General features: G+C 37.5%; 2 protein-coding genes across 4 annotated transcripts in view; one reads left to right on the top strand and one right to left on the bottom strand.

The window, feature by feature from the left end:
* Positions 1-14,640, top strand: part of SVOPL (SVOP like) — a gene marked incomplete at its 5' end in the record, with an annotated part of 54,735 nt that extends 40,095 nt beyond the window's left edge. Inside the window, 2 exons of the mRNA XM_081288303.1 lie at positions 12,172-12,285; positions 14,543-14,640. Of these exons, the coding sequence (XP_081144429.1) occupies positions 12,172-12,285; positions 14,543-14,554 (126 nt within the window). The 3' untranslated portion in view covers positions 14,555-14,640. The remainder of the gene's footprint in view (positions 1-12,171; positions 12,286-14,542) is intronic.
* A 6,580-nt stretch (positions 14,641-21,220) lies between these two features.
* TRIM24 (tripartite motif containing 24) overlaps positions 21,221-26,218 on the bottom strand; it is a 100,670-nt gene continuing 95,672 nt past the window's right edge. For all 3 annotated transcript variants that reach the window (XM_081284026.1, XM_081284027.1, XM_081284025.1), the window contains exons 16-19: positions 25,600-25,732; positions 24,295-24,369; positions 22,828-22,977; positions 21,221-22,070 (exon numbers count right to left, since the gene is read on the bottom strand). In XM_081284026.1, the coding sequence (XP_081140152.1) occupies positions 21,861-22,070; positions 22,828-22,977; positions 24,295-24,369; positions 25,600-25,732 (568 nt within the window). In that variant the 3' untranslated portion in view covers positions 21,221-21,860. The remainder of the gene's footprint in view (positions 22,071-22,827; positions 22,978-24,294; positions 24,370-25,599; positions 25,733-26,218) is intronic.

The following is a 26,218-nucleotide window of genomic DNA, read 5'->3' as shown; positions in this document are numbered from 1 at the left end:
GAGGCTGGAAGTTCAAAATAAGGTGCTGCATGGTTATTCTGGTGAGGCTGTGCCTGGCTTGCAGATGCAACCTCTAAAGGGCAACAAATCCCTTTCCTGAGTGCACCACCCTTCTGACCTAATTACTACCAATGGCCCCAAATCCAAATATTATAGCATTGTGTGGTGATTTGGATTTCAGCATGTGAATTTTGGAGGGACACAGACATTGGGTCTGTGACACCAGGCATCCCTTGGTTCAGTGGTGCTTGAATTTCTGGTACCTCCTGTGGATGGTCAAGTTCTTTCAGTGCATGCCTGTCTTTGGGCTTCACCCATCTTTGCAGTGGGGGCCCTCACAGTCTGAGGTGGCATGGCTATGGAGTGCAGGGTGTGGGTGACACAGCAAGGCTGCTCCCTTGGGGCAGCAAGTGAGACAGCCCAGCATGGGGGGAGAGCATTGAAAAGCATTCTAAATCTTTACAAAAGAATCATAAAGGGATGTCAATGGGGAAATCCATCCCTAACCCCCAGCAATACCTGTGCACATCTTCTCTGCCCAACTCACCTCCCTGATCACCAATGGCGTGGCAGTTATCTCCAATCTCCAATCCAAACTATCAAAGCAGCTAAACCATCTCTCTTATGACCTGTTTTACAGTCTTCTGAAGTCTGCCCTTTCCCATATAAGCCCTCAGGATTCAGAAGCAAGCAGGGGAGGCAGCCTCTATATTAGAAGGCCCCTTCACCTATTTTGGTGACTCATTCAGGAAACTTTTTGGGATTATTTTATACCAAGTTTAGAGGCTGCCTTATGTAGTTTGGCAGATGTAACATCAAAAAGGACCAAAGTAGCTACAATCTATATTTTATAAATAGAATTAAGAGTTGAATTATCCCAAATGGTACATTCAACTAACATGTATTAAACTTCTACTTTGCCTAGTGTTATCCTTGTATAAATCAGTTTTTCATTAACTATAACAAAATAACAGATGCTGGTTACTTAAAGAGGATTATTTAGCTCATAGGTTTGGAGGTTAAAAGTCCAAGATCAGAAGCTCCCATTGGTCCTGCCTCTGATGATGGCCTTATGGTGGTGGCACCATGGTGAGAGTATAGGCATTTGTCACTGTGCCTGGCTGATTAGTATTTCTTTTATTCAGAAGTGATACTTTAAGTTCTTTTCATATTTAAATATTTTACCTTTTTGTGAGAATCCTTCACATACATGAGGTTTCAACTATCTTTCTGACATTGCAGAAATGTCAGATTTTCCATTTGTCTTTTATTCTTGTTCATGTTTTCCTTTTTCTGTACAGGAACTTTAAGTTCAGAGATGCTCAAATTTATCAGTGTTTCCCTTCACAATTTCTGGGTTCTGTGATTAGGATTGTGAAAATACATACTGCGCTTTTCTTCTAGATCTCTGTGTCATTTTTGGGAGGGGGGAGGAAAGAGGGAGTGCAAAACTTTTATTGAAGTATAATGTACATATAGAATTGTCCAAATTGTGTCCAATTTAATCAGCATTCACAAAGTGAATGCATCCCAGATTCTAACCCAGAAACCCTCTCGACATGCCTTCTTCAAGGCCTCTGCGATGTGAGGACTCATGGAGGAAACAGCTTTATGATTTCCCAAATGGTAAGCTGATTGTCCCAACACTACTTATTGAACAATCCATTTTTTCCTCAGGGGTTAGACATGTCTGTTTGCTTATGTTCACAATGACCTGGTCTATTTCTAGCTCGCTGTTCTAGGCCACTAATCTGGTTTTGACACAGTCATGTTCTTTTTATTACTCTAACAACATTTATAGTACAATTTAAAAACTGGTTGTTGGGATCTGCCTTCTTGCTCAGATATGCATTTGAATCATTGTTATATTCTGTCTTCTGTTTGCCCAAATCCCATTTAGATTTTAAGTGTTGATTCTTTAGATGTATCAGTTTAGGAAATTTGGCCTTTTTCCTCTAATGTTGTCTACCAAGCTAAAAATAACATTTGTCTATTTGTTCAATTTTGCTTTTCTGCCCCTTGCTGGGATTATTGTTTTCTTCAGAGCCTGTGTATCTTAAGTTTATTCCTAGGCATTGTTCATGTCTTTTTGTTGTTATTTTAATGAAAAATTTAATCTACTCAAAATACCTATTTAACATTTTTTTTTTTCCTATCGACTTTTAAACAGGCAGCTTATTGGACTAATTCTGAATGGTTTCTCAGTTGAGTCTCCTGCTCTCATGTTTTTAATTATACCTCTTTGTGATTTCAATCCTGCCCCCCATGCTCTCTTCTTCTAGGCAGCAGTTCAATGGGCTTCCATTTCCAGCCAGTCTCCTAAAGGGTTCCCTCTCCTCCCACTGTCTCTCCTCTATTCTTCCTTCCTGCATCCTACAGCCATCCCTGCCCCATCAAAATGATTCTTGGTAAGGTCTCTGGTGACCTCTGCGACTCTAAATCCAAAGGTCACTTTAATCACTTATCTCTCTCACTCAACCTCTCACCCATGAGGAGGCTTCTGCTCCCATCACCTTGCCCTCTGGTAGGCTTACTCCTTCTGCTGTGGAGCTTCTCTTTCTGCTGGATGCATGTCCGCCTCTATTATTTCTTTGTTGGAGATTTCTTATTGCTCCATATTTCCTGCACTTATGTGATATTATAATTTTTATGACTTTGATACCAACTCCATGCTCACAGCACTTCAACTTCTCTCTACAGACTAGGCCTTGCTTCTGAGCTCAATTCATCCATCTCCCTTCTTACCATTTCCACTTGGATGTTCAAAAGCATCTTAAATCCATCCCATCTGAATTAAATACTGCATTCTCCTCAAATCCCCTTTTCCAGTTTCCACCAGAGAATAGCATTTCTGTTCAGCCTGGGAGTCATCCTCCTCTATTCCCTTCTCTCTCATCTACATAGCCAATCCCCAAACCATGAGGATTAATTTCCTAACTCACCTGAATCATTTATCTCATCCTCTTTTCTGACTTCTGCACACTCTGGTTCAAATCACCATCCGTTTTCACTGGACTGCTAAAATGGCGTCCTGAGTGGTCACTTTCAACTTATTTCCCCTCAGAGTTTATACTACTCTTGTGCATATAGCTTTTATCTCTTCCCCTTCATTAAGACAAAAATCCTCAACATGGCTTACAGGACTCTGCCTAGGAGACCTGTCTTATTCAGCACAGGCTGCCATAACATGCCCAGTCTGCGTGGCTTCAACAGTTATTTCTTTTTTTTTTTATTGATTGTTCAAAACATTACAGAGCTCATGATATATCGTCTTTCATACATTAGACTCAATTGGGTTTTGAACTTCCATTTTTACCCCCCGATACAGATTGCAGAATCACAACTGTTACATACTCACAATATTACATAATGGCATATTAGTGACTGTTGTATTCTGCTTCCTTTCCTATCCCCTACTATCCCCCCTCTCCTCCCCTCCCCTCCCATCTTCCCTCTCTACCTCCTCTGCTGTTGTTCAATTCTCTCCCCCTTCCCCCCCCTTGCCCCTCATAACCTCTTATAATTTTGTGTATCATTGAAGGTCTCCTACCATTTCCATATGCTTTCCCTTCTCTCTCCCTTTCTCTCCCCCCATTCGTCTTTGTTTACTATTAGTCTTTTCCTCATGCTCTTCCTTCCTGTTCTGTTCTTAGTTGCTCTCTTTATATCAGAGAAGACATTTGGCATTTGTTTTTTAGGGCTTGGCTAGCTTCACTTAGCATAATCTGCTCTAATGCCATCCATTTCCCTGAAAATTCTATGATTTTGTCATTTCTTAGTGCTGCATAATACTCCATTGTGTATAGATGCCACATTTTTTTTATCCATTCATCTATTGAAGGGCATCTAGGTTGGTTCCACAGTCTAGCTATTGTGAATTGTGCTGCTATAATCATTGATGTGGCCGTATCCCTATAGTGCGCTCTTTTAAGGTCCTCAGGGAATAGTCCGAGAAGGGCGATAGCTGGGTCGAATGGTGGATCCATTCCCAGCTTTCCCAGGAATCTCCATACTGCTTTCCAAATTGGCCTCACCATTTTGCAGTCCCACCAGCAGTGTACAAGTGTACCCTTTTCCCCACATCCCCGCCAACACTTATTGTTGTTTGACTTCATAATGGCTGCCAATCTTACTGGAGTGAGATGGTATCTTAGGGTGGTTTTGATTTGCATTTCTCTGACTGCTAGAGATGGTGAGCATTTTTTCATGTACTTGTTGATTGATTGTATGTCCTCCTCTGAGAAGTGTCTGTTCAGGTCCTTGGCCCATTTGTTGATTGGGTTGTTTGTTATCTTATTGTTTAATTTTTTGAGTTCTTTGTACATTCTGGATATTGGGGCTCTGAGGTGTGAGGGGTAAAAATTTGTTCCCATGATGTAGGCTCTCTATTTACCTCTTTTATTGTTTCTCTTGCTGAGAAAAAACTTTTTAGTTTAAGTGAGTCCCATTTGTTTATTCTTGTTATTAACTCTTGGGCTATGGGCGTCCTATTAAGGAATTTGGAGCCTGACCCCACTATATGTAGATTGGAGCCAACTTTTTCTTCTATCTGACGCACCGTCTCTGATTTGATATCTAGCTCCTTGATCCATTTTGAGTTAACTTTTGTGGATGGCGAGAGAAAGGGATTCAATTTCATTTTGTTGCATATGGATTTCCAATTTTCCCAGCACCATTTGTTGAAGATGCTATCCTTCCTCCATTGCATGTTTTTAGCTCCTTTATCAAATATAAGATAGTTGTAACTTTGTGGATTAGTCTCTGTGTCCTCTATTCTGTACCATTGGTCCACCTGCCTGTTTTGGTACCAGTACCATGCTGTTTTTGTTACTATTGCTTTGTAGTACAGTTTGAACTCTGGTATCGCTATACCTCCAGATTCACTCTTCCTGCTTAGAATTGCTTTTGCTATTCTGAGTCTTTTGTCTTTCCATATGAATTTCATGATTGCTTTATCTATTTCAACAAGAAATGCCGTTGGGATTTTGATTGGCATCACATTAAACCTGGGTAATATCGCCATTTTGATGATGTTAGTTTTGCCTATCCATGAACAGGAACAGTTATTTCTTACAGTTCCAGAGAAGCTTGGAGGGCTGAGGTCAGGGTGCCAGGAGGGTTGGTATGGGTGAGGGGTCTCTTCCTGGCTTGCAGGTGGCCTTCTCTTGCTATGCCTTCACATGGTGGAGAAAGAACTCTGGTGCATCTTGAACTCGTTCTAAGTGCACTCATCTCATCAAGACTGACCCATCAGGAGTCCATTTAAACCTAATGACTTCTCAAAGGCCCTACCTTCAAACATCACATTGGCAGTTAGGGTGCTGTGAATGAATTACTGAGCATTTGGTCCCACAACTATGCACGAAGGCTCTGAGTCCTAAAATTGACAGTGTGTTTATTGGGGGGAGCTGGGGAGCCTGCAAAGCTGCAGACTGCCTTGTTCTTGCACAGCCCATCTTCTATAGGGCAGTGAGGTTAAATCTTAACTATGGCATAACATTGAAAATAACCAACTTGTTTGCTAGTACTAAGAAAACATTTGTCCTGGTGACAAAACAGGATATGTTCTCATAAAATGCCAGGAAACATGCACCTAAAATATGGCAGGTGGGCCTTATTTTTCCTCATTTATCAGGGTCATTGTGCCCCACAAGAATTGGCCTAGAGTGAGGAATTATTGCTGTCCCGCTCTGTCAGCCTTCCAGCCTCTTTGGCTTCCGCTAATAAATGGGAATTGTGTTTGGATTCTTCGGGGTGTTCTCTCCATGACTTCAGGAGATCCTAACATTAGGGCTTCAACAAACAAATTTAGGTGAGGGCACACTCAGTCCACAACAGGCACCCATCTGGACTCTTTCTCCCTATTTACTTACCTCTAAAAAATCTGGCTCTTGTAGTTTATCTAACGTACCCAGCTGTCTCCATACTTGCTGTCCTCTCACCCTGGAAGCCTTTTCCCACCTCATACTTTGCAGTAGCTATTATTCCTTACCCGCTAGGAAAACCTTCCCTGACACCCCAGTTTAAGTCTGGCTTCCCTGGTATGAGCTCTTAGGGCATCTTAAGCTTTCCCTTCGTATCACTTATCAGATTATAATTGCCTATTTATTTGCCAGGGTATTTAAGATCTCTCCTAGTGGACTTGAATTCCCACCAGGGCTTGGATGTGTGCATAATTTGCTAGTTTTTATATTCTGAGTTCCCACTGCAGTGCCTGGCATATAGTGGACACTCAGTATGTTGGGAATAATTATTTTTGTATATAAAACAACAATTAATTTTGATATCAGTTCATATCCCATTACTTTGTTGAAATCTTATGAGTTTGGGTTCTTAATGGAATAATTACACTTGTAAAGTTGACTGGTGAGCTCTTGGAAGGGAGGGTTAATGCAAGAGGGAACAGGAGTGGCCAGGAGATTCCTGAGGCCATCATGCAGGGGAGGACTTCTACTCCTATAGTGCTTTTTCTTTTAGAGAAATAAGTTTCATTTGTTGATCTTTTTTTTTTTTTTGTCTGTAAGTTTTGAATCAATACGCTTGCATGATATAGTGATTGATCTTTTGTGTTTATTTGCTAGATTCCAGGGTCATTGTTAAGACACGAGGCTGGGCTGAGGGTATAGTTTAGCAGTAAAATGCTTGCCTAGCACACATGAGTTCCTAGGTTCCACCTCCAGCACTGGGGTGACCCTGGGGGGGTTGGGGAGGACATGAGGGTGGTTTTCTTTATCTGAACTCTATTCCTTGGAAGTTTGAAAGAACTGATCTATAAAAGGTTGAATCCTGAACTGTTGAGGATGTAGTTCTATAGGCATTATGAGAAACATGCTCACCTGTCCAAACCTAAAGGGACTAAAAGGCACAAGCTTCAGCAAAAAGTGAGGCTTTATTTTAATAATGGTCTTGCGAGATCAGGTGCTTGGAGGTCAGGGACACACAGACTGGGTACAACCTTTAGAGTGCAAGATCCCTTCTCAAGTTCCTTGTTGCTGAGTACTATGGGCTGCACAATACCATGTTGCCTTGGCTTTACTGTTGCCTTTAGTTGGAGTGCTTCCTTTGTTCTCTTGTGGTGGGGAAGTCCCCTTGGAGTGCTTGCCCTTTGGCAGGTACACAGTTTATCTAACCTATGTTCCTCCTCACCTCCAGTGCATCAAGGGGCTGTGAATTTTTACACTCAGGGGTTAACTGCTTATTAACTTTCATTCTGCTCTGCCTTGCAGCTGTCTTACATCCCAAGACATTTTACATTTAAAGTTCAATGCTGTATTTTGAAAATGGACCACTGGACTCTCTATTTCTCATTCTCTCTTTTTTCCCTGTTTATTTTATTTTGATACTGGGGATTGAATCCAAGGGGTGCTTACCCACTAAGCCACATCCCTAGCCCTTTCCTGTATTTTTATTTAGCCCTTTTTTTTTTTGTATTTTTTAGTATATTTCAGAAAAAGTTTTATTGAATATTGACTTCATTCAAATTTATCAAGACTGGGGGGAGTATTATCTTATGGCTATTTTCATTTCATTAGTGATTATTAACATTCTTAATTCCATGATTTTTTTCTACCTTTATTTTTATGTGGTGCTGAGAATGGAACCCAGTGCCTCACGCATGCCAGGTGAGAACTCTACCACTGAGCCCCAGCCCTTAATTCTATGCTTTTAACTTTTCATAGTTAGCTTTTTTTCTAAAATAGTTCTTTGATCGATTTGTCGACTCTTTTTTTTTTCTAATTTATTTGAGTTTTGTCTTTATTATACCAGGGTTTGTCAGATTAGCTTTTTTAATTTATTGAATTAGAAGTATAGCTAACTTTTTTCTCATTTTATAGTGATTTATAATCCTTCAAAAAAATTTTTCTGAATAAAAAGTATACCTGTAAAGTTTTAAATACAGAAATGTGTTACCAGAAAGGAAAAATTCCCGTAAAGCCATCATCAGAAATAACCACTGCTAATAGTTTAGGGCATGTTCTTCCTGGTGCTTTTCTATGCATATATGATTTCTCTCTAGGTATAACATTTGTATATATGCAATGTTTTATTTATATCTGAATATAAACACACAATGGATCATAAATATATTTACTTTCATGAGTACATGCATATATATCTGTATATCGTCACCTGCAGAGGCAAATGGATAACTGTCTCTCCCCCACAATTTGGCTTGAATGTTGAGATCATGGCCCAAGGGCTATGAAATTGAATTGAAGTCTCTAGAAGAGAGAGCAGAGGAGGATTCTCAGGTGGGTCTCCAGTGACCCCACAGTAGGCAAAGAATCCTGAGGATGGAGTCTTGCCCTCTGCTGCATCACAGATGTGGACACGGATATGGCCATGTGTGGACACACACCTCCATGTTGCAACTACAGTGGCCTTATCTTTTAATTTAGTTCATGTGTATCAACCTCATTTTTTAAAAAGTAGGTCATAGATTTCCATTTGCATGGATGTGTCATGATTAGATAGCCATTGACTTATTGATGAATAAATTGTTTTAATTTTTTCTGCTATTTACAAACAGGATACCGAATGTTCTGCACAGAATACCTTTGTACACATGCCACTATTCTAATCATTTTATTTATTTTGGTGTCTGGGATTGAACCCAGCGGCATTAACCACCGAGCCACATCCTCTGCCCATTTTATTTTTTGAGACAGGACCTCAGTAAGTTGCCGAGGCTGGCCTTGAATTTGTTATCCTCCTACCTCCAAGTCTCCTGAGTTGCTGGAATTACAGGTGTGCACTACTGTGCCTGGCTATTCTAATCATTTTAACATGAGCTCTTATGTTCCAGACATATAAAATGGCCACAGGATTACAGTCACTGGGATTATAGGCATTTGTCCAGTTTCTATTTTTTAATTTAAATACTACTTGATATAAATTATTATGAATTCCCTCCCCCAATCTTCCTATTTCCCCTGCCTGTGGTAAAACGCGTTTTCTATGTACTTGATTTCTTTTCGAGATACCACACATAAGTGAGGTTGTGCAGTATTTGTCTTTTTGTGCCTGGTTTATTTCACTTAACATAATGTCCTTCTAATTTGCTTCCGTCCTGTTGCAAATGGCAGGAGATTCTTCATGAAGTCTGAATAATACTCATTGTATCTTTCTACCAGAATTTCTTTATCTACTCAGCTGTTAATGGACACTTCAACAATGTTTTGGCTATTATGAATAATGCTGCTGGGAATATGGGAGTAGAAATTTGGGTATATGCCCAGCAGAGGGATTTCTGTAACAGATGACAGTTTTCTATTTTTAATATCTTTGGTAACCTCTGTATTGTCTACATTCCCAAAAAGGGTTTCTTTTCTCTGTCCTCACCAATACTACTTGTATTTGATATTAGCCACCCTAATAGTGACGAAACATCCCTGTGGCTTTGTTTTGCATTTCCCTGATGATCAGTGAGCACCCTTGTGTACACCTCTTGGAAAATGTCTATTTAAGTCTATAAACACATTCACATACCACCATCCCCACTCCTCATCACCAGAAAGATAGTAAGCTTTTAAGCCTTTTTCAATCTGGTAGACAATAAATTATATCTTGTCTCTATTTGCATTTGTTCATTATTAGTAAGGTTGAACATCTTTCACTTAATATCCATATATATTTTTTAAAAAACTTGCTTGTGTGATTTGCTATTTTTCTATAGAATGGACATTTTGGTGTACTAGATATTTGTCTGCCCTTTGATTTTATTATCAAAATATTTTGACATACAAATATTTCAATTTACCAATTTTCTCTTATGGTGTGTTTTGTGTCATGCTTAAATGGTCTTTGTTGCTCATTCTTCCAAAGTTTCTGAAAATATTTATAAAACACTGAAAGCTCAACAACTTTCAATGTTTCATCCAAAACATTAAGTTCTTTGATATAGTCACAACTAATTTATGCATAGGCCTGAGGTAAGGATCTAACTTTCAAAACAATGCTTAGTTGGTTGGTCTCGGCTATTAATCATCCTTTCTTGGGGGCCGCCTCTTAGGTGACTTAATATGCCTGATACAGTGAAACCAGATTTCCATAGATTCTTGGATGTCTTGTAATTCATTGCTTTATTGATCTATTCTGGCACCAACACTATACTGCTAATGATTGCAATTTTATGTTTAATGCCTCTTAGGCTAATAATCTCTCCCAGGCTTCCCCACACCCATGGGTTTAAGTTTTCTTGATTTGTCTTACATATTTTTTTCTTTCATGTTAATTTCAGAATCTCTTCCCCACCCCCCAATTTATTCCAAAATCTGACAGGATTTTGTTAAAATTATAGAAAATTTTTGAGTTATATTTTTACAAGACTCCCTCTAAGAACTAAAGATTTATGTATTTATAATTTTCATGTTTCTTACATATTCCTTGGTATGTTTATTCCTGAATATTTTGTTCATGTTAATTGTGTTCTACAAATTAAATGTTATTTCCATTCCATTCCATTAAACATATTGAGGATTGAACCCTGGGGTGCTCTACCACTGAGCTACATCCCCAGCCCTTTTTGTTTTGAGATAGGGTCTACCAAGTTGCCCAGGCTGGCCTTTAAAGATCAATCCTTCTGCCTTAGCTTCCCAAGTAGCTGAGAATACAGGCATGCACACCATGCCTGGTGCCCCATTTTTATAATCAGATATTACTTAAGTTCTTGCTTTCAAATAATAGAAACTGACTTTGGTTAGGCAGAATTTATTGAATATCCAATAATAACTCTATATTGAGTTGTCAGAGTCTTTTTTATGAAGCATAGCCCTATATCCTTCTGGGGAAGCCAAAAAGACTAGGCAGTTCCTCACTGATGCTGGCTGAAAAAACAGTCGTATGACCTGAACTCAACCCATCAGAGCCTTATACTTTAGAATTCATTCTGGTTGTGGTAAAAATTTTGGCATCCAATATTACAAGTGGCAACAATGACACTATAGCAGGTAGTAGGGCAGAATCTAGATACATGCCCTATCGTGGCAGGATTTGGTCACGTTTCAGACTTGCCTGGCATCTCTTGGTTTGTATTCTTTTACTTCTAGCAGCATACACAAAACACAAACTCCTCTTTGGGGAAAGCTAAATTTGGAAAATAAAGTCAGAGGCCAGTATCATTTGCTATGTCAATTCCAAATGAGATTAATATCGTGGGCTCTGTTTGCCTAAGTAGAATTATTTACTGTTTGGAAGCAGCAGGCCTACTACATACAACATTTGGGTTCCCAAACTGGGTATCTTAAGGGATTCTAGTAACACAAGGCGACTTGTCAGAGATGTGTATGTGACTTAGGGCAATAGTTACTGATACTTGTCACAATATAGACTCATCTGTAAAGTAGAGGTTGGACTAGACCAGCTAGTTTCTAGGTCTTTGAAAATTGCAGTCTTTTCACTCTAAAAGAGACTTGCTTTTTCTTAATTACTTCCCTTAAAATTTAGCTGACAACTATCAAGTGCTTGGCTCTTTGCCACTGTTGAACAGAGTCCCGGAGAAATTGCAGTATGCTCTCATACTCAGTTGAGCAGAGATTTGTTCTTACTGTGGAAATATGGACACAAATAGCAAGTTATGCTTGTTATGTGATGCATTATGAATGCAGGCAAGATGCACTAGTAATCTTTTCAGAGACTCAGATTACATCTTCTGAAATACTGTGTTTCTTCCTGTTGGAATGAAGTGGGGAGCTAGGCATAGCGGCATACACCTATAATACCAGTGACTTGGGAGGATCTCAACTTTGAGGCCAGCCTCAGCAAATTGGTGAGACCCTGCCTCAAAATAAAAAGGATTGAGACGTAGCACAGTGGTCAAGCACCCCTGGGTCAAATCCCCAGTGCCCTCGACCCTACCAAAAAATCTGAAGGGGGAAATTGAACATTTTGGTAGCAAAGGTATAGCATGAAGTAAGGTCAGAAGTTAACTTGAATTGGTATGAGAGGAGGTAGAAGAGCAGGCAGATGTCTTGTCTTCCACACACAGTGATATTTTCTCTAGGATGCCTGACAGGTGGGTGCAAAGAGACGTCTAAGCTGGCCAGTGCATATTTAATACTAGTCATACAAAAATGCCCACACCAGCTTGGCATCAGAGATGCATGACTTATCCTTATTTTACCTATGATGTTGTAAAGTTAGGGATAATGAGCTTTCTCTTGTGACTTGTAGGTTCTTATGAGTGCATCATTCCTGGGAGCCCTGTGTCTCTTCTCATCTGTCTGTGTTGTATGTGCCATTTCTGCATTCACTCTTCCCATTGAGACCAAGGGACGAGCCCTGCAGGTAAGTGATACTGGTCTTCTCAGTTGCCATGTTTTGAACTTGGTATGTGGGTCTCCTTCTTTGAAGTAGGTATGGCTTATTGTAAAACAATATTTAGGCCAGGTGTAGAGGCATATGCCTGTAATCCCCTCCACTGACTTAGGATCCTCCAGCCTCAGCAATTCAGCAAAGCCCTGTCTCAAAATAAATAATAAAAGGGCTGGGGATGTACCTCAGTGGTATAGCACATATGGTTTCAATCCTCAGCACCAACACACAAAAAGTTTAGAATCCAGTAGAAAAACTGAGTCTTTAGTCTTTCTCACATACAGTTTTGAGCAGCACTGAAGTCCAAGTAACAAATAATTCACTTAAAACCTTTTTCTCTAAAAGCTGTAGTTTGATTATCAGAGACCAAGATGAGTGACAGTTGTTGAGGCTGCAACATTCTACCTTTCCCACTTTTCTGTGTGGATTGAAGCATTGCTGCAGAACTAAAGGTGGCCAGAGGAGCTGGCCCCCGGGATTACATGCTCCTTACACATTGGTCCAGCCTCCTTCTCCCTTGTACCTGTGGTTAGAGTGAAGCCAAAAGCTTTAGTGCAGCCCCAGTTGCCATCACTACCAACAACCAGCAGACACTGCTCAAATGAAAAAGGGATGCCCTAAAGTACAAGGCAGGCTGCAGGAGAGATGGTCTTCCTAGCCCTCATGCTGATCTCAAAAGTCCACGTGGTAGTTCTTATGTTTTCTTGCCTTAAAGCTTATTGCTCCTGTTGCTGGTATGCAAGGTTATATGTGTGGGGGAGAATAGTTGGGGTTACTGGTTACACTGAGCTGCTGCCTCTGAGACTGTAGCATGAGGCTCTTGCTGCTGAATGTGATTTGCTCCCTCTCTCCTGTCGTATTCAAAATATTCTGAAGAGGGAAAAAAAGAGTTAAGCTGTAGAAAAGGTTTATATTCTTGGTGCAAAAAAAAGTGCTTTTGTCTGAGTAGAGCCAAGAAAGGCACCATTGAATACAGAAACACAGGCTTATACCAGTCTTGAAGTCTTCCCCCTACCTCAAGGTAATATGCCTTTTAATCACTGATTAGGTGACCTATCATATAATCATGAACTTGGGTCATCATTCCAAGGAAGGAACCTAAACCCTATCACTGAATGCTCCAAATCAGACTGAATTAGATGACTCATATGCCTCCTTTTAATGGTAAATAAAGGGATTATCACATCCTTTACATAATGAGTAAACAAGGAAGTTAAATACTAGTGTGTTCCTTTACACACGTTACTCAACTGAGGCTAGAAAGTACAGGTGCTAATCTTGTGCTATTTTTCCATTCCTTTCCATTTTTTCATGTAGTGTTTTATATAAATATGAAACCTAGTTTACCATTTATTTTGCCTAATGGATTTTCAGTTCAAGTCATATCCATCTACAAAACACTAGTTCATTTTCTGTTGACTTGGACTTGTTTTTAGTACTGTGGTGAAATAATTTTGCATCTGTTTACAACTTTTTAATATTATTTTCTTAGAATTTTAACATGGCAATTCAATTCAATACATGTTTGAGCACAAAGCCCTATCTGTGGGCAAATCCTGTGTGCACACATACCCACACCCCTCAGTGTTCTGAGCATTTACCATATAAAGTTTCTAGAAATGTTTACAAGAATATGCCAAAATTTTTAACTTCCTTTCAACACATACAGATAGCATCCCAGGAATTGACTGGATAAGCCAAACTAACTAGTTTAAAAGAACTAGTTAGTTTGGCTTATCCTAAGAAACCCACTTAAAAAAAAAACCCAAAACCAAAAAAAAAAAACAAAAAAAGACACTCCCCCCCCCCCAAAACACACAAAATGAGTGCAGTGGTGCATGCCTGTAATCCCAGCTACAAGGCAAGATAGGAGGATTGCAAGTTTGGGATCAACCTGAACAACTAAGCAAAACTTGGTCTCAGAAAGAAAAGAGGGGCTTGGGACATAGCTCCATTAGAGTACCCTTGGGTATATTCCCCAGTGATACCCACACAAAGAACCCAGTAAACAAAAATAAAACACAATTTTTCTAAGTAATGTCTATATTGTACTAAAATAATTATAAAGCTAGTATTGCATTTCCAGGTACACAAAGGTAAATCCTGGATCTTAATTCCTTAGAAATTGTATTAAAGAGACTTCTATTATTAGTTTCCAGTGTTAGCTGAGTATGAATAGAATGCCTGTTAAAGTGTATTATTGATCTATTAAATCTTTTTTTCCCCCCAGCAAATTAAATGAGACCTGCAAATCTACATCTACCAGAGGAGCACAGTGTATTTTATCTTCACAGATCTGTGGCACATTTCTTAAAAACTTGGTTTAATTTCTGTATGCTAGTCAATAATAAACTGATTATGTATCTAAGAACATAAGGCACCCATGGGAATACAGCTGGCAATTGTATACTCATCTCTTCCTTGGGAGACAATATATAAAACTTTTACAAAATATACCTAAGATTGGAAAGTATATGAATGGGAGAGGTTAAAGGAAGATGTCTTTTCTTCCCCGCTATCAAGAATACAAAATCTTAGAACACATACTTGGTATTTTCCCATACAGGTTATAGCTAAAGTTGGACAAAATCTTGTACTTAGGACAAGAACTGGGCTGATATCATTAAATCTTTCAAAACCACTAGAATAGTCAAAGTTCAAATTAATATTAGCATCAATTATGGCCTTCCTAGTCTATTCACAAAATATGCTTAAATTAGTGGCTTGTATACAATTACATGCCATCCCTATTTCTACTCATTTATTTTAATGGGGAGAATCTTTGATTCTCATAATACGATAATAAAAATGAAAGTATATAGCCAGTTTTCTGACATATAATCAATCACTCACCTGCTTGTGGAGAGACTGATACACGCGAGACATCATAGTTTTGAAGCCAGAATTAAAAACAGGTAGTCAGTATATACACATAAATTGGGCCAAGTTGAGAAAAACAGCAAACCGGTTTGGGTCCAAAAGGTTGAAGACTCCGCTGTGGGAGATTGAAATGTTAGTGTCCCAAATACCTGCCCAACACTGCCTTCCTAAAGAATTGTTAATAAAGCAACCCCTGAGCAGACAGGGAGCTGCTAATTAATTCACCTGGGCCCCCCTTCCTGCCCAGATCACTTCTCCCTGGCCCCTTCAGCCCACCTGTTTCCCACCTCTTGGCTTTCCTACCTGCATCTTCCAGTCACATATACAGGATGAAGGGAAGTGAACAAGATAAGGGAGAAGAACATAAAAGAACAAAGAAACTTTATATGTATAAAAGGGATGGGTCTTCCTCATCCCATGGATTCTAGTTTTTGGGTCCCCTTCTTCCTCAGGGAAGAAGTCTGTTCTATCCTTTAAATAAAGCTTCTTGCTTTCTACTCTATGCTTGCCTCGGGTGCTTCTCTCCTGTTACACTTCAGCATTCAGGGAAGCCCGATAACCGGAGGTATCAGTTTGGCACACCACATTCTTTTAGGACAGGCATGCTGCAGAAAGAACACCTAGTCTTTCATATTTACATTTTATCAGTGTTCAGGCTTGTTGTAGAAGCCCACTGAAGTTGGGGAACCCAAGGCTGGCTTACCCCCATTTCATAATAGAAAAAAAAATCAGCTGTAATGGCAAGTATTGTGGCATTAACAAACTACATTTATGAAAGATTTCCAATTCTCCTTAAAGAGTGAAAATAATTCCTATTTGAACAATAGCCATGAGTGGCTTAAAATCAATACATCGATTTGTCCCTTGGTATGCTTGGGGGATAGGTTCCTGGACCCTTTAAAGATGCCAAACTTCCCCAGATGCTCGAGTCCTTGATTGGAATGGCAATTTGCATATAACCAATGTATGTGCTCCCATATGCTTTAACCATCTCTATAGATTATCATTTCCTGCATAGCATTTATATTGCATTAGTAAGTCTGCATACATGTAGGACAGACTTTTTCCAATATTTTTGATCTGTAATTAAATTCTTGGATGCAGAATCCATGCTATGGTGGGCTATCTATATTTTAGGCTTTGTAAGTACCTGTGAATTCCATCACAAGTCTAAAATATTCTTAGCTTTCAGATTGTGGAAAAACGAAAGCGGGGTATATGCTGAATTTGGCCAACAGGCAACCACTCATTTTAAGGTCTAGCTATTATAGAATTTTAGGTGAAATATATTTGTTGCAAACATGTCTTGCCTATACTTGTAGAGGTAAAAATTTAACTGAAAATCCCCAAGCTGAAGTTAGCAGCAATTTAAAACTAAAAGCAAAGGATGGCAGTGATCGAAAACCAGTCAAGCAATGACGAAGCTTATGCTCAAGTGTCTTCCTAAGGATTTCAGAACTCTCAGTATCTCTGAGGCTCTTTAGGCTTAAGGAAATTGTTATTAGCTCTATCTAAGCCCCAGGCTCCTAAGACAGAACCAAATTAGCCTATATAGAAAATTCTATTCACATAATTTTAATTGAATATCCAATTTAACAAATCCTTAAATCTTGTAAATTGCTTAGTATTAGTTGTCATTAGAAATGGAAGTCAACAAATTTCAAGTCACTAACTTGTAAGAACTTTGATCATTTTGCTTTATATAAATAGAAACCAAATATGAATCTGTTTTGGGGCTGGGGATGTGGTTCAAGCAGTAGTGCGCTCGCCTGGCATGCGCGGGGCGCTGGGTTCGATACTCAGCACCACATAAAAATAAAGATGTTGTGTCCACCAAAAACTAAAAAATAAATATAAAAAAATATGAATCTGTTTTATATAGAGAAGAGAACCTGACTTCCTTTAAACTCTTTAAAGCATACTCTTTAATGGCAAAAACTCCTGTAATATGAATGCCAAATTCTTTATTTTGGACCTTTTGTATGTTGGGCTTTTAAAACATACTGTCATTAGTTAATGCCTAAAAAGATCAAATTAAGATAACCAGCATCACTGTCAAAGTCTGTTACCTGGAACACCCTCATTTTCTTTGGGGAAAGAAACTTCTCAGTTCAGTATATTCTCATTCCAAGGGTAAGAAGTGTGCTCTGCTGGTTGATCTGTTTATTCTGACCTTCCTCCCCAAACAATTGGGCTTTATCATTTGCAGTGGAAGAACTCTAGACTGGATTTTCTACTTCAGTTGTCTTGGGTTAACAGTATGAGATTCGGGGGCAAGAAGTTCCTATTCCCCAGTTCCCTGACACAGAAGAATATGGTAAAACAGATTTCCTTCCATGCTGTATTTGAAAATGTGCTAAGATTGAATTGTGCTCATTTGTGACTACCAAGAAAGAACTTTTTGACAAAAATTGGGATTTTTTTAAAATTAGGATTTAAAAAACTAATTTTAGGACTGGGGATATGCCTCATTGGTAGAATGCTTGTCTAGCATGCAAGAGGCCCTGGGTTGGATTCCCCAGCATCACACCAGAGAAATAGAAAAAAACCTTAGAATCAAATAGAAGGTTGTTCCCATCAAAGTAATGGTATGTCACTAGTTGGCCATGTGCAGGTAAGTAGGTGGAGACCAATAAACATATATATCAAAGCCAATCTATAAGTCACAGGACTGGAAATACTAGGGAGCTTTATCATAGCAGACAAACATCTGAAAAATAGGAATTGATATGCCAAATATCCCCTAGCCATAGTTAATTGTAACTCCTTAAGGAAACATTATTATTTCAAAACCAAGTCATAGCTTTTTTTCCCCTTTCCCTTCCAGGTATAATTCAGTGATACAGCCTTGCTGGGTTCAATCCAGCAAGGCTGTATCACTGAATTATACCCCCGGCCCTTTAAAAAATTATTTTGAGACAGGGTTTCTTTTAGTTACTGGTGCTAGACTCCAACTTGTGATCTAATCCTCCTGCCTTAGCTTTCAGAGTCACTGGAATTAAAGGTGTGTGCCACTAGGCCCAGCCATGGATATCAAAAGGCAGGACAAGTTCAGATTCGGCCTTGGCAACTTAGTGAGACCCTGTGTCAAAAAAAAAAAGGGCTGAGGATGTAGTCCAGTGATGGAACACCCCTAGATTCAATCCCTAACTGTTGTAACATTCACTGTAAAAAATCCATCTGTCAATTTTTATAGTAAGATCAAAGCACCTGGTTCCCCTCTTTCCCCTCCAATAAAAACCAGAACCCAAATCCTAAGACTGCTTCCTCAAATGTCCTTCACAATAAGCAAAAACCTTTATGGAGAAGTCCGTGATAGCATTGGCTAATTCTCAGGAACATGAATTACCTACATGTGGATTATGACTCAGTAAATGCCCATCCAAGATGAAAGTACAATAAATGTTTGTAAAGCCATCAACTATTAATTTACATAGTAAAATATGTACATGGTTATTTGAGAGGAGGAGCTTGATAAGAAATCATATGGTTGAACTCAAGGTCATGTCCATAATTTTACTGGCCAGATTTGATTTCTCTCATTCATAATATGGATAAATAGAAATTGAGTATATCTTCAATTAAACCAAAAAACCTTTCATTCACATGCAGCAACTTACTTTTGGGCTTCCCATCAATTTGGATGAGGTCTCAACAGCAGGAGTTTCCTCCTTTCAAATTATCTGACAAAGTTAGGTCAAATTTAGAAGTTTAAGCAGAGGACTTAGAAATGCAAATTCATAAACAGAGCAGTTGGCTATACTTACCCTTTTGATCGTGGAGCTAACTTTTTTGAAAACTTTTCTAAGCTATATGCTATTTTGTGTGGTAGTAAAACAGAGAGTCTATTCTTTAGCTTGGAAAACAAAGTACTACCATGGGAAGAGGGCAGTTCCTTTTCTTCCAACATGTTCCACTTTTCTATGCCCTGTTCAGAAAAGCAGAGCTTGTTAATTAAAAGGACAAAAGGCTTGCACTGCCAGATGCTGATGGAAAGACATATTCTGCCTTTAATATGGTTTATCTCAGTCCTTTATATGCCTGTCATTGGTATGTAAATAACAACTGTGTCCTTGGGTTTCCTTATAGCCAGAAAGATGAGAGCTTAGCACCTGGGAAAGCAACTGAGTTGGAACTCTTGAAGTCCCAGTTCCAACATGGTCTGTTCATTCATAACTGTGGATTAACCTGATCATATTCTGCAATGGGTGTTCTGCAGCTAGGCTACTGGGCTCTCAGTTTAAATCCAGAGGGAAGTGTCCCAGAGTTTTTGGTAATATGTACACACCGGAGTACATAAGTTTAACACTGAACATTTTTGGGGGAGGGAGTGCTCTCAGAATGAATGTGGGGTAGACTGAGGCTTCTATTTTCTAGCTTCTATTCGAATAGAATTTAAGAACTATTTAGTTGGGATTCACCTTATTTAACATAGACATTTGTTAAAGAAGGTCACAGGACTTAAGAGACCACTTCAAAATGGCTATTAGGAGAGAGAAACCAAGACATTTGCTTTTAATATAATTTATATTATTATGTATGATTACAGGAAAGATGGTTCTCATTTGCTTTTCATTCAGCAAAAGATGGTAACAGTGAAAAAGAAATACTGTTTTAAAAAGTTCATATGGCACTGAATATTATGACAGTCTGGGGTACATTAGTAGAAATTCTGGCTCAGATAAATTTAGGGAATTATATTTTTTCTCTCTTAAGCCCTACTCTCTTAGTGATAATTCGTGAAACAATTTACCTGTATTGCTCTGTTTTAACTAAGGAGACATGTAAGACAAGTGTGGGAGAACAAACTACCAGAAGAGCAGTATTCTAAGATACCAATAATAAACGTGTTAGCAAAAAACTCTACAGTTGCTGGGCTAAAAATACTGGAGTAAAAACAGACAAAAAAGTCTATGTATTATCAAAATTTGTTCAGATACTCTTAGGAGAACAAATGTCAAATGCATATTCAAAACAACACAATAACAAACATCACCATATAGCACATATTTGGAAAAATGATTAAAACTTTAACAATACATTATTGATATATTATGGATAAGACCTAAGTCTATATGTAGAAAATGGGAAACTATTGCTAATAGCTATTTTCTCCTTATATTTTGTCTTTTAGCAATACCTAAAAACCCAATGAATTATCCACAGAATATTTTCAAATTGTCCATTTCAGAAAGTAATGTCATGTGGATAAAACCAAATGCTCTATGCTTAATTCATGGGAAGCAATATAACCAGAGAATTCAAGTTTTTCTGTCCTCCTAAAAAAAGAAACATTTCCTCCAGATGTTAATTGTAATGTCTTATTTATAAAGGTTTACTTTGGCAAACTAAAAATATTCATGTGTATTTAGTCAAATGCTGGATTAGATTCTTTGACAGTTTATCTGGCTCTAAAAAAACACTGAACATGTAATGAATAAATGGATGTTAAACTAGCTGGGCTGGCCTGTTAACAACATGCCTCTCCTCAGAAGATAGATCTTTTGTGTCTTGATCAGAATGAAAAAGAAATTCTTATTAAATCAGATCAAGGATAAAATTTGGGGCTCTGATTCTTAAAACAAACAAAAACAGTAAATAGATGCATCAAAAAAAATTTTTTTTTCATTCTAATTTCCTCCAAATACCTGCTCTCAAATCCTACAACACATTTTCATTATAAAGACCCAAGAAAACCATAACAACTAGTTCCTTTCAGGGGAACTTATTTTTAGGGTCCGAGAGGACATATGTTGAAGAAACCTCAAATCAAACATGGTGTGCCCAGCCATATTTTATATTTTGGATAGTTCCACTAAAAGCCATATTGAAAACAATGAGGATTGTTATAAAAGGATATCTACACACTTAAAAAAACAAACCAACCACATAGACACACACAGAAACCAAACATGTGCACACTTACTTCCTTTAGGGGAGGAGAAAGCTAAAGAAAACCTAGGTCTTGAATACCTGCTATACCAAACACCTCTACAGGCAAGATAAAGATGAAAACAAAAACCAAACATTTGTTTTCCTGTTTTTTCTTTAATACAGTTGCCATCTTACAAGATATACCATTAGGTGCCTTTGTAATAGCATCTAATCTACCCTTTCATTGCACCAGTTGGCATCCTGGGAAAGAACTCCTTACCACTCATGTTTGGGGAGCATTGCTGTTAAGTACAATAAACCTAGCTCTTCTGGTTGGGCCATAATCAATGAGTAGTGGCATTAATTTCTAAAAACAGATTAACGCACACATTCAAACCACATTAAAATCTTAACTTAGAGTTCATACAAAGTCGATTTCCCTTCTATAGTAGCTATTGCTCCAGATTGTGGTTTTAAAATCCAAGGAGAAGAATGTCTCTTTATTTTATTGTTGATGCTTCTTACTTTCTTCCTTTTCTTCTACTATACTTTCTATCTCCCCTCCTTTCTTTCATTTTCTTTTTCCCATTCATTTCCTTCTTTTCTTTTTCCTTCTTTTTTAATAAGAGGTTAAAAGAAATGGGTTATTAAGGAAATCAAAGTCTAGTAAAACGTCTAAAACAGATCAGAGAGCTCACAAACTCTTCTTTGTATCGATGTTAAATTACTGAAAAAAATTTTTTTTTTTTAAACAAACAAAAAATCTAAAAACAAGCATATGCCAATGGTGCTGTTTATTTAAGCAATTGGCGTTCCTCGATGCTTTTGAGGCGTTTCTTCCGGGGCTGTACAAAGTCATCATCTGAATCATCACTAAATTTATTATCTTCTGATTCATTCCTGAATTCTAGCTTAGGAAACCTTTTTTCTGGATAAAGGTTCTTTAGAAGTTCTTCAAAATAGCTTTCAAGTTTTATGCCAGCATTGGCTACTTCTGAGTCAGGCTGTTGGATAAAAATAAAAATATGAATTAAAAAATAAGACCTACTTTTTAGACAGTCATAAATGTAATCTCTTACATTACATTTTCTGTTCACCTTTGACTCTTGAGATTATGAATATAAATTAACTGTTTTGGAAAATTTTATGTACAGCCATTAACAAAATACGTAGGAGTTGGGGGGCTGGAAAAAGTCTGGATGTTGGCTGAAAACTAAATAAAAGACTGACTTATCTGAATTGTCCAAAATGGAGGTAGTAATGGTAGGACTGGATTACTGAAGACAGATCAGTGAGATGCCATAAGCATAGGATCACATAAACAGGTATTTTTAGAACAAGTTAAAAAGAAATGTGGTACTACAGAATGAGTAACAAAAGGCCACAGGTTTCAAATGAACTGAGACCAGAAAAACTTAAACAAGAACTTTTTGGACATATCCTTAATATTTCAAGATAAACATGAAAAAGATTAAAGTCTAGAAGTATAATATTCCAAGAAAAAAGATGGGATGACAAAGAATACTTTTCATTTTGAAGAATATTTTTAAATTGTCCTCAAGTTATCAGCTCTAATTTGCATCTGTACTCACCATGCAATAAACCTTTGAATATAAATTTGGACAATCTTTCTAACATATCTTAACAGACCTGCAATTTCAAAATTTATTCCAGTGCACACATTTTGGTCTCTGTATACATTTAGAAGGGGTCTGGGCTAAGATGACTTCCATACATTGCTATTTCCTCTCCCCACCTCACCTCATTGAATTCAGCACAGTTTTGAAAGATCAGTCTAAAATCAGCTACAAAATCTTCAGGTTTTGTGTACATGAAATAATCTTCTTGTAGTCTTTTCTTGATAGTTGACAAGTCCATTGGATTTTTAATTATTTTGTAATAATCAGGCACCTTCAAAATAAATGAGATGTTATAATACAATAACTGACTTCTACCTGGTCCTAAATACACTGTATAAGAAGGGATATAAAATTGAGATTGTTTTCATTGCTCTTCTCTATACCATTTTGTCACTGGTAAGAAAACCTACACAGTAACACACTACTGCATTCTACACATTAGGAAATGTTCTGTCACTTTTTCCAAAAAATTTAACCAATATTTTTATGAAAAATTATTTTCACATATTCCCTCTTGAACCTTCTCTTCTCTATTCTCTTTTTTATTAAGCAAATAACAATTACTAGAGAATTACTAGCTGAATGGCATGATTTTACTGCATACCATTATAGCAAGTGGTAAAGAAGGGTTTAATCCCCAGCTTGTGGCTTAGTGGTATGATCCTGCATAAGTTACTTGACCTCAAAGAAACCTCAATTCTTCATATTCCAAATATGGATAATCCTAGCAACCTCATAGGACTGATATGATTATCTGTCTGTCTGTCTATCTATCTATCTCAAGAAAAAGGGGGGGTATTTTACTGTTGCAGCTGTAAGCCAAGATCATAAAAAGCACCAATCTGGTGTCAAAAATTTTAAATCTGTACTGGCATTACAAGCCTTTTTTGGGTACAAAAAACCCATACTCCTGAAGTATTTATTTCCTTTTTCTATCTTAAGTTCTCAAAAGTCCTTCTCAAGAAAAGAGATGATATTCACTAAACTAGTTTTCTTTGCATTAATTTTTTCAATTTTCTAAATTTAAAAAACAAATTTATTATGTTTAAAAGAAACTTCAGATATCATAGAATATATTTTGGGTAGTGAACCTTTTCCAGCACTCTAAAAGAATGCAACAAAGTCATATCAAACTTTCAATATGAACCTAGTTGAAGCCAATGATTAATATACATACATATCCCTTCCTTTTTTAAAAAAATGTGTTGGTTAAAAGTTCACTTATTACTTAAGTATAGACCTATAAATCAAAATAAGTACATAAAATGTGTGTGTGGGGGTCTTTACCTAAAATGTGAAGTTTTATCCCCAACAGTTTAGAACATGTGCCTAAACCTTCTGAGATACAAACAGAAATCATCTGCAAATAGTAGGTAAACTAGGTGAGATGAGAAGAAAGAATACTTGAGAAATGATACTTAAAATGTATCTATTTAGGATCAAAGCATTCCATACGTATAAAAATTTTAAAACTTGGATTAGATGTAAGAAACTATTGAAAAATAGCATAGAAAGTACATTTTCATGAATAAAATTAAAAAAAATCATCCTATTGTATAAATATGTACAAGATAACATTAATACTTACAGTTAGAGGAACAGGGTCTTGAAAAGCCAGGCTCATTTCATGACAGTAAAGAAATAAAAGGAGGCGTTCACACTTCTAAGCAAAAATAAACAAAAATATAACACAATAATAGTCACAGCTTATTATCCTTAAGCATTTCATAGGTCACCAAGTACCAGATTAACAATTAAAACCTGATGAATACAGGAAAAACACCGAATACTGAAATCTTGCTTTCTTTCCCAATTAGTAACTGTAATGTTTGATAATTTAGGATATACCTGATGTTTGAGATATTTTGTTCACTGTAATTAAGTGAACAAAAATAGTAGCACTAGAAACCCATTTGAAGTTCTTTACAATGAATTCCACTAATCCAGTCTGGGTACTGTGAATTAGCAATCAATAAAGGAAGACCATATGGCTATTAAGAGATCCAAAGGTGCAGCTTTTTCTTTTATGTGTCCATTCTTTTTTGGCGGGGGGTGGGGTGGGGTACTGGAGATTGAACTCAGGGGTACTTGACCACTGAGCCACATCCCCAGCCCTATTTTGTATTTTTTTTTTTTTTTTTAAGAGACAGGATCTGACTTGCTTAGCACCTCAGTTTTGCTGAGGCTGGCTTTGAACTCGTGATCCTCCTGCCTCAGTCTCCAGAGTTGCTGGGATTATAGGCTTGCACCACTGTGCCCTGCTTGTGTGTCCATTCTTAAGGCCCCTTGAAAGCAGATGGTCCCATTGCAGGTTCTGCCACTTCTCTGCTTATGAGTTTATCCTAGTAAACATTAGTGTTGTGAACACTTGTGTAGTGCCAGCAACAAGTGTTTCTGCCCTCTCGTGCATGTCAATTTCCATACTGTTTTCTACTTCATAATTTAGCAAAGGACATTCTTAGCCTAACCTAGTAGCTTTAAATATTAATTATAGATAAATATATAAGCTGGCTTTGATACAAATATAGAACCCACTTGGTGAAAGAATAGAATAATTTCTAGGAATAGAAAAGCCCATCTCAGTGCCAATTCTTAACAAATTCTGAGGAAGAAGACTTATCTACGGTAGAAATGAAACAAAATATTTACTCAAAGTAGACTAGATTTAAAGGCCCAAGATCTATAAAAGAGAAGACATTTATCTTGTTCAGAGGCACTATTGTAAGCTTCTATGTTGTGTATGTGTGTGTGTTAGTCTGCCTTTAAATATTTAAGATTCCTAATCCTTTTGTTAAAAAAAAAATTCCTACAGAAAAAAAGAAATCAGTTTAAAATTTAATGCACTAACAAAAAGTTGTCTATTGCTCTAAGGTTGAGATGCTCAAAGACTTACCCTTTTATCTATTGGTGTTAATTTAACAAGGCCTTCGGTTTTCCTTTTTTCTGAGTTGTGACTGGGAGCATCACAATCATATTCAACTTCTGGCTTAGATAAGTCTCGGCAGAAAGTACAAATCCACTCTCCACTGTTGGGTAAAGGACTTTTAAGTTTCTATTGCATCATGTTTCCCTTTCCCACCTCATCTTACATGCCATCTATGACAGACTTGGCATAAATTTTAATCACTAAGATTTACCCCATACTTATTAGGTACAAAGCATGATGTGGAAAGAGAAAACAGCAGAAATGTAATGCCATGGCCTAAGTCTAGTTAAAGTGTATTTAAAGAGGCATGAAATTCATACATGCAAAAAAAAAATCTAAAGTAAATAAAAATTTAAAAAAGTAAATAAAAATTTAAAAAAAATCTAAAGTAAATAAAAATAAAAATAGGGCTGACATGAGGTGTAATTAGCATTTTTACTCAGAGGATTCAGGATAAAAGAAAAACCCTTGGAAGAATGAAGGAATTTTGGATTGGGCAAGGGCAGGAAGGGACTTGGTGGTAGGAAAGATGGTGGAATGAGATGGACATCATTACTCTAGGTTCATGTATGATTGCACAAATGGT

This window comes from Spermophilus citellus, assembly GCF_964194105.1.
Source record: "Spermophilus citellus genome assembly, chromosome: 3".
Lineage (NCBI taxonomy): Eukaryota > Metazoa > Chordata > Mammalia > Rodentia > Sciuridae > Spermophilus > Spermophilus citellus.
Note: the sequence above shows the minus strand (reverse complement) of the source record. Positions and strands in the feature narration are given on the sequence as shown.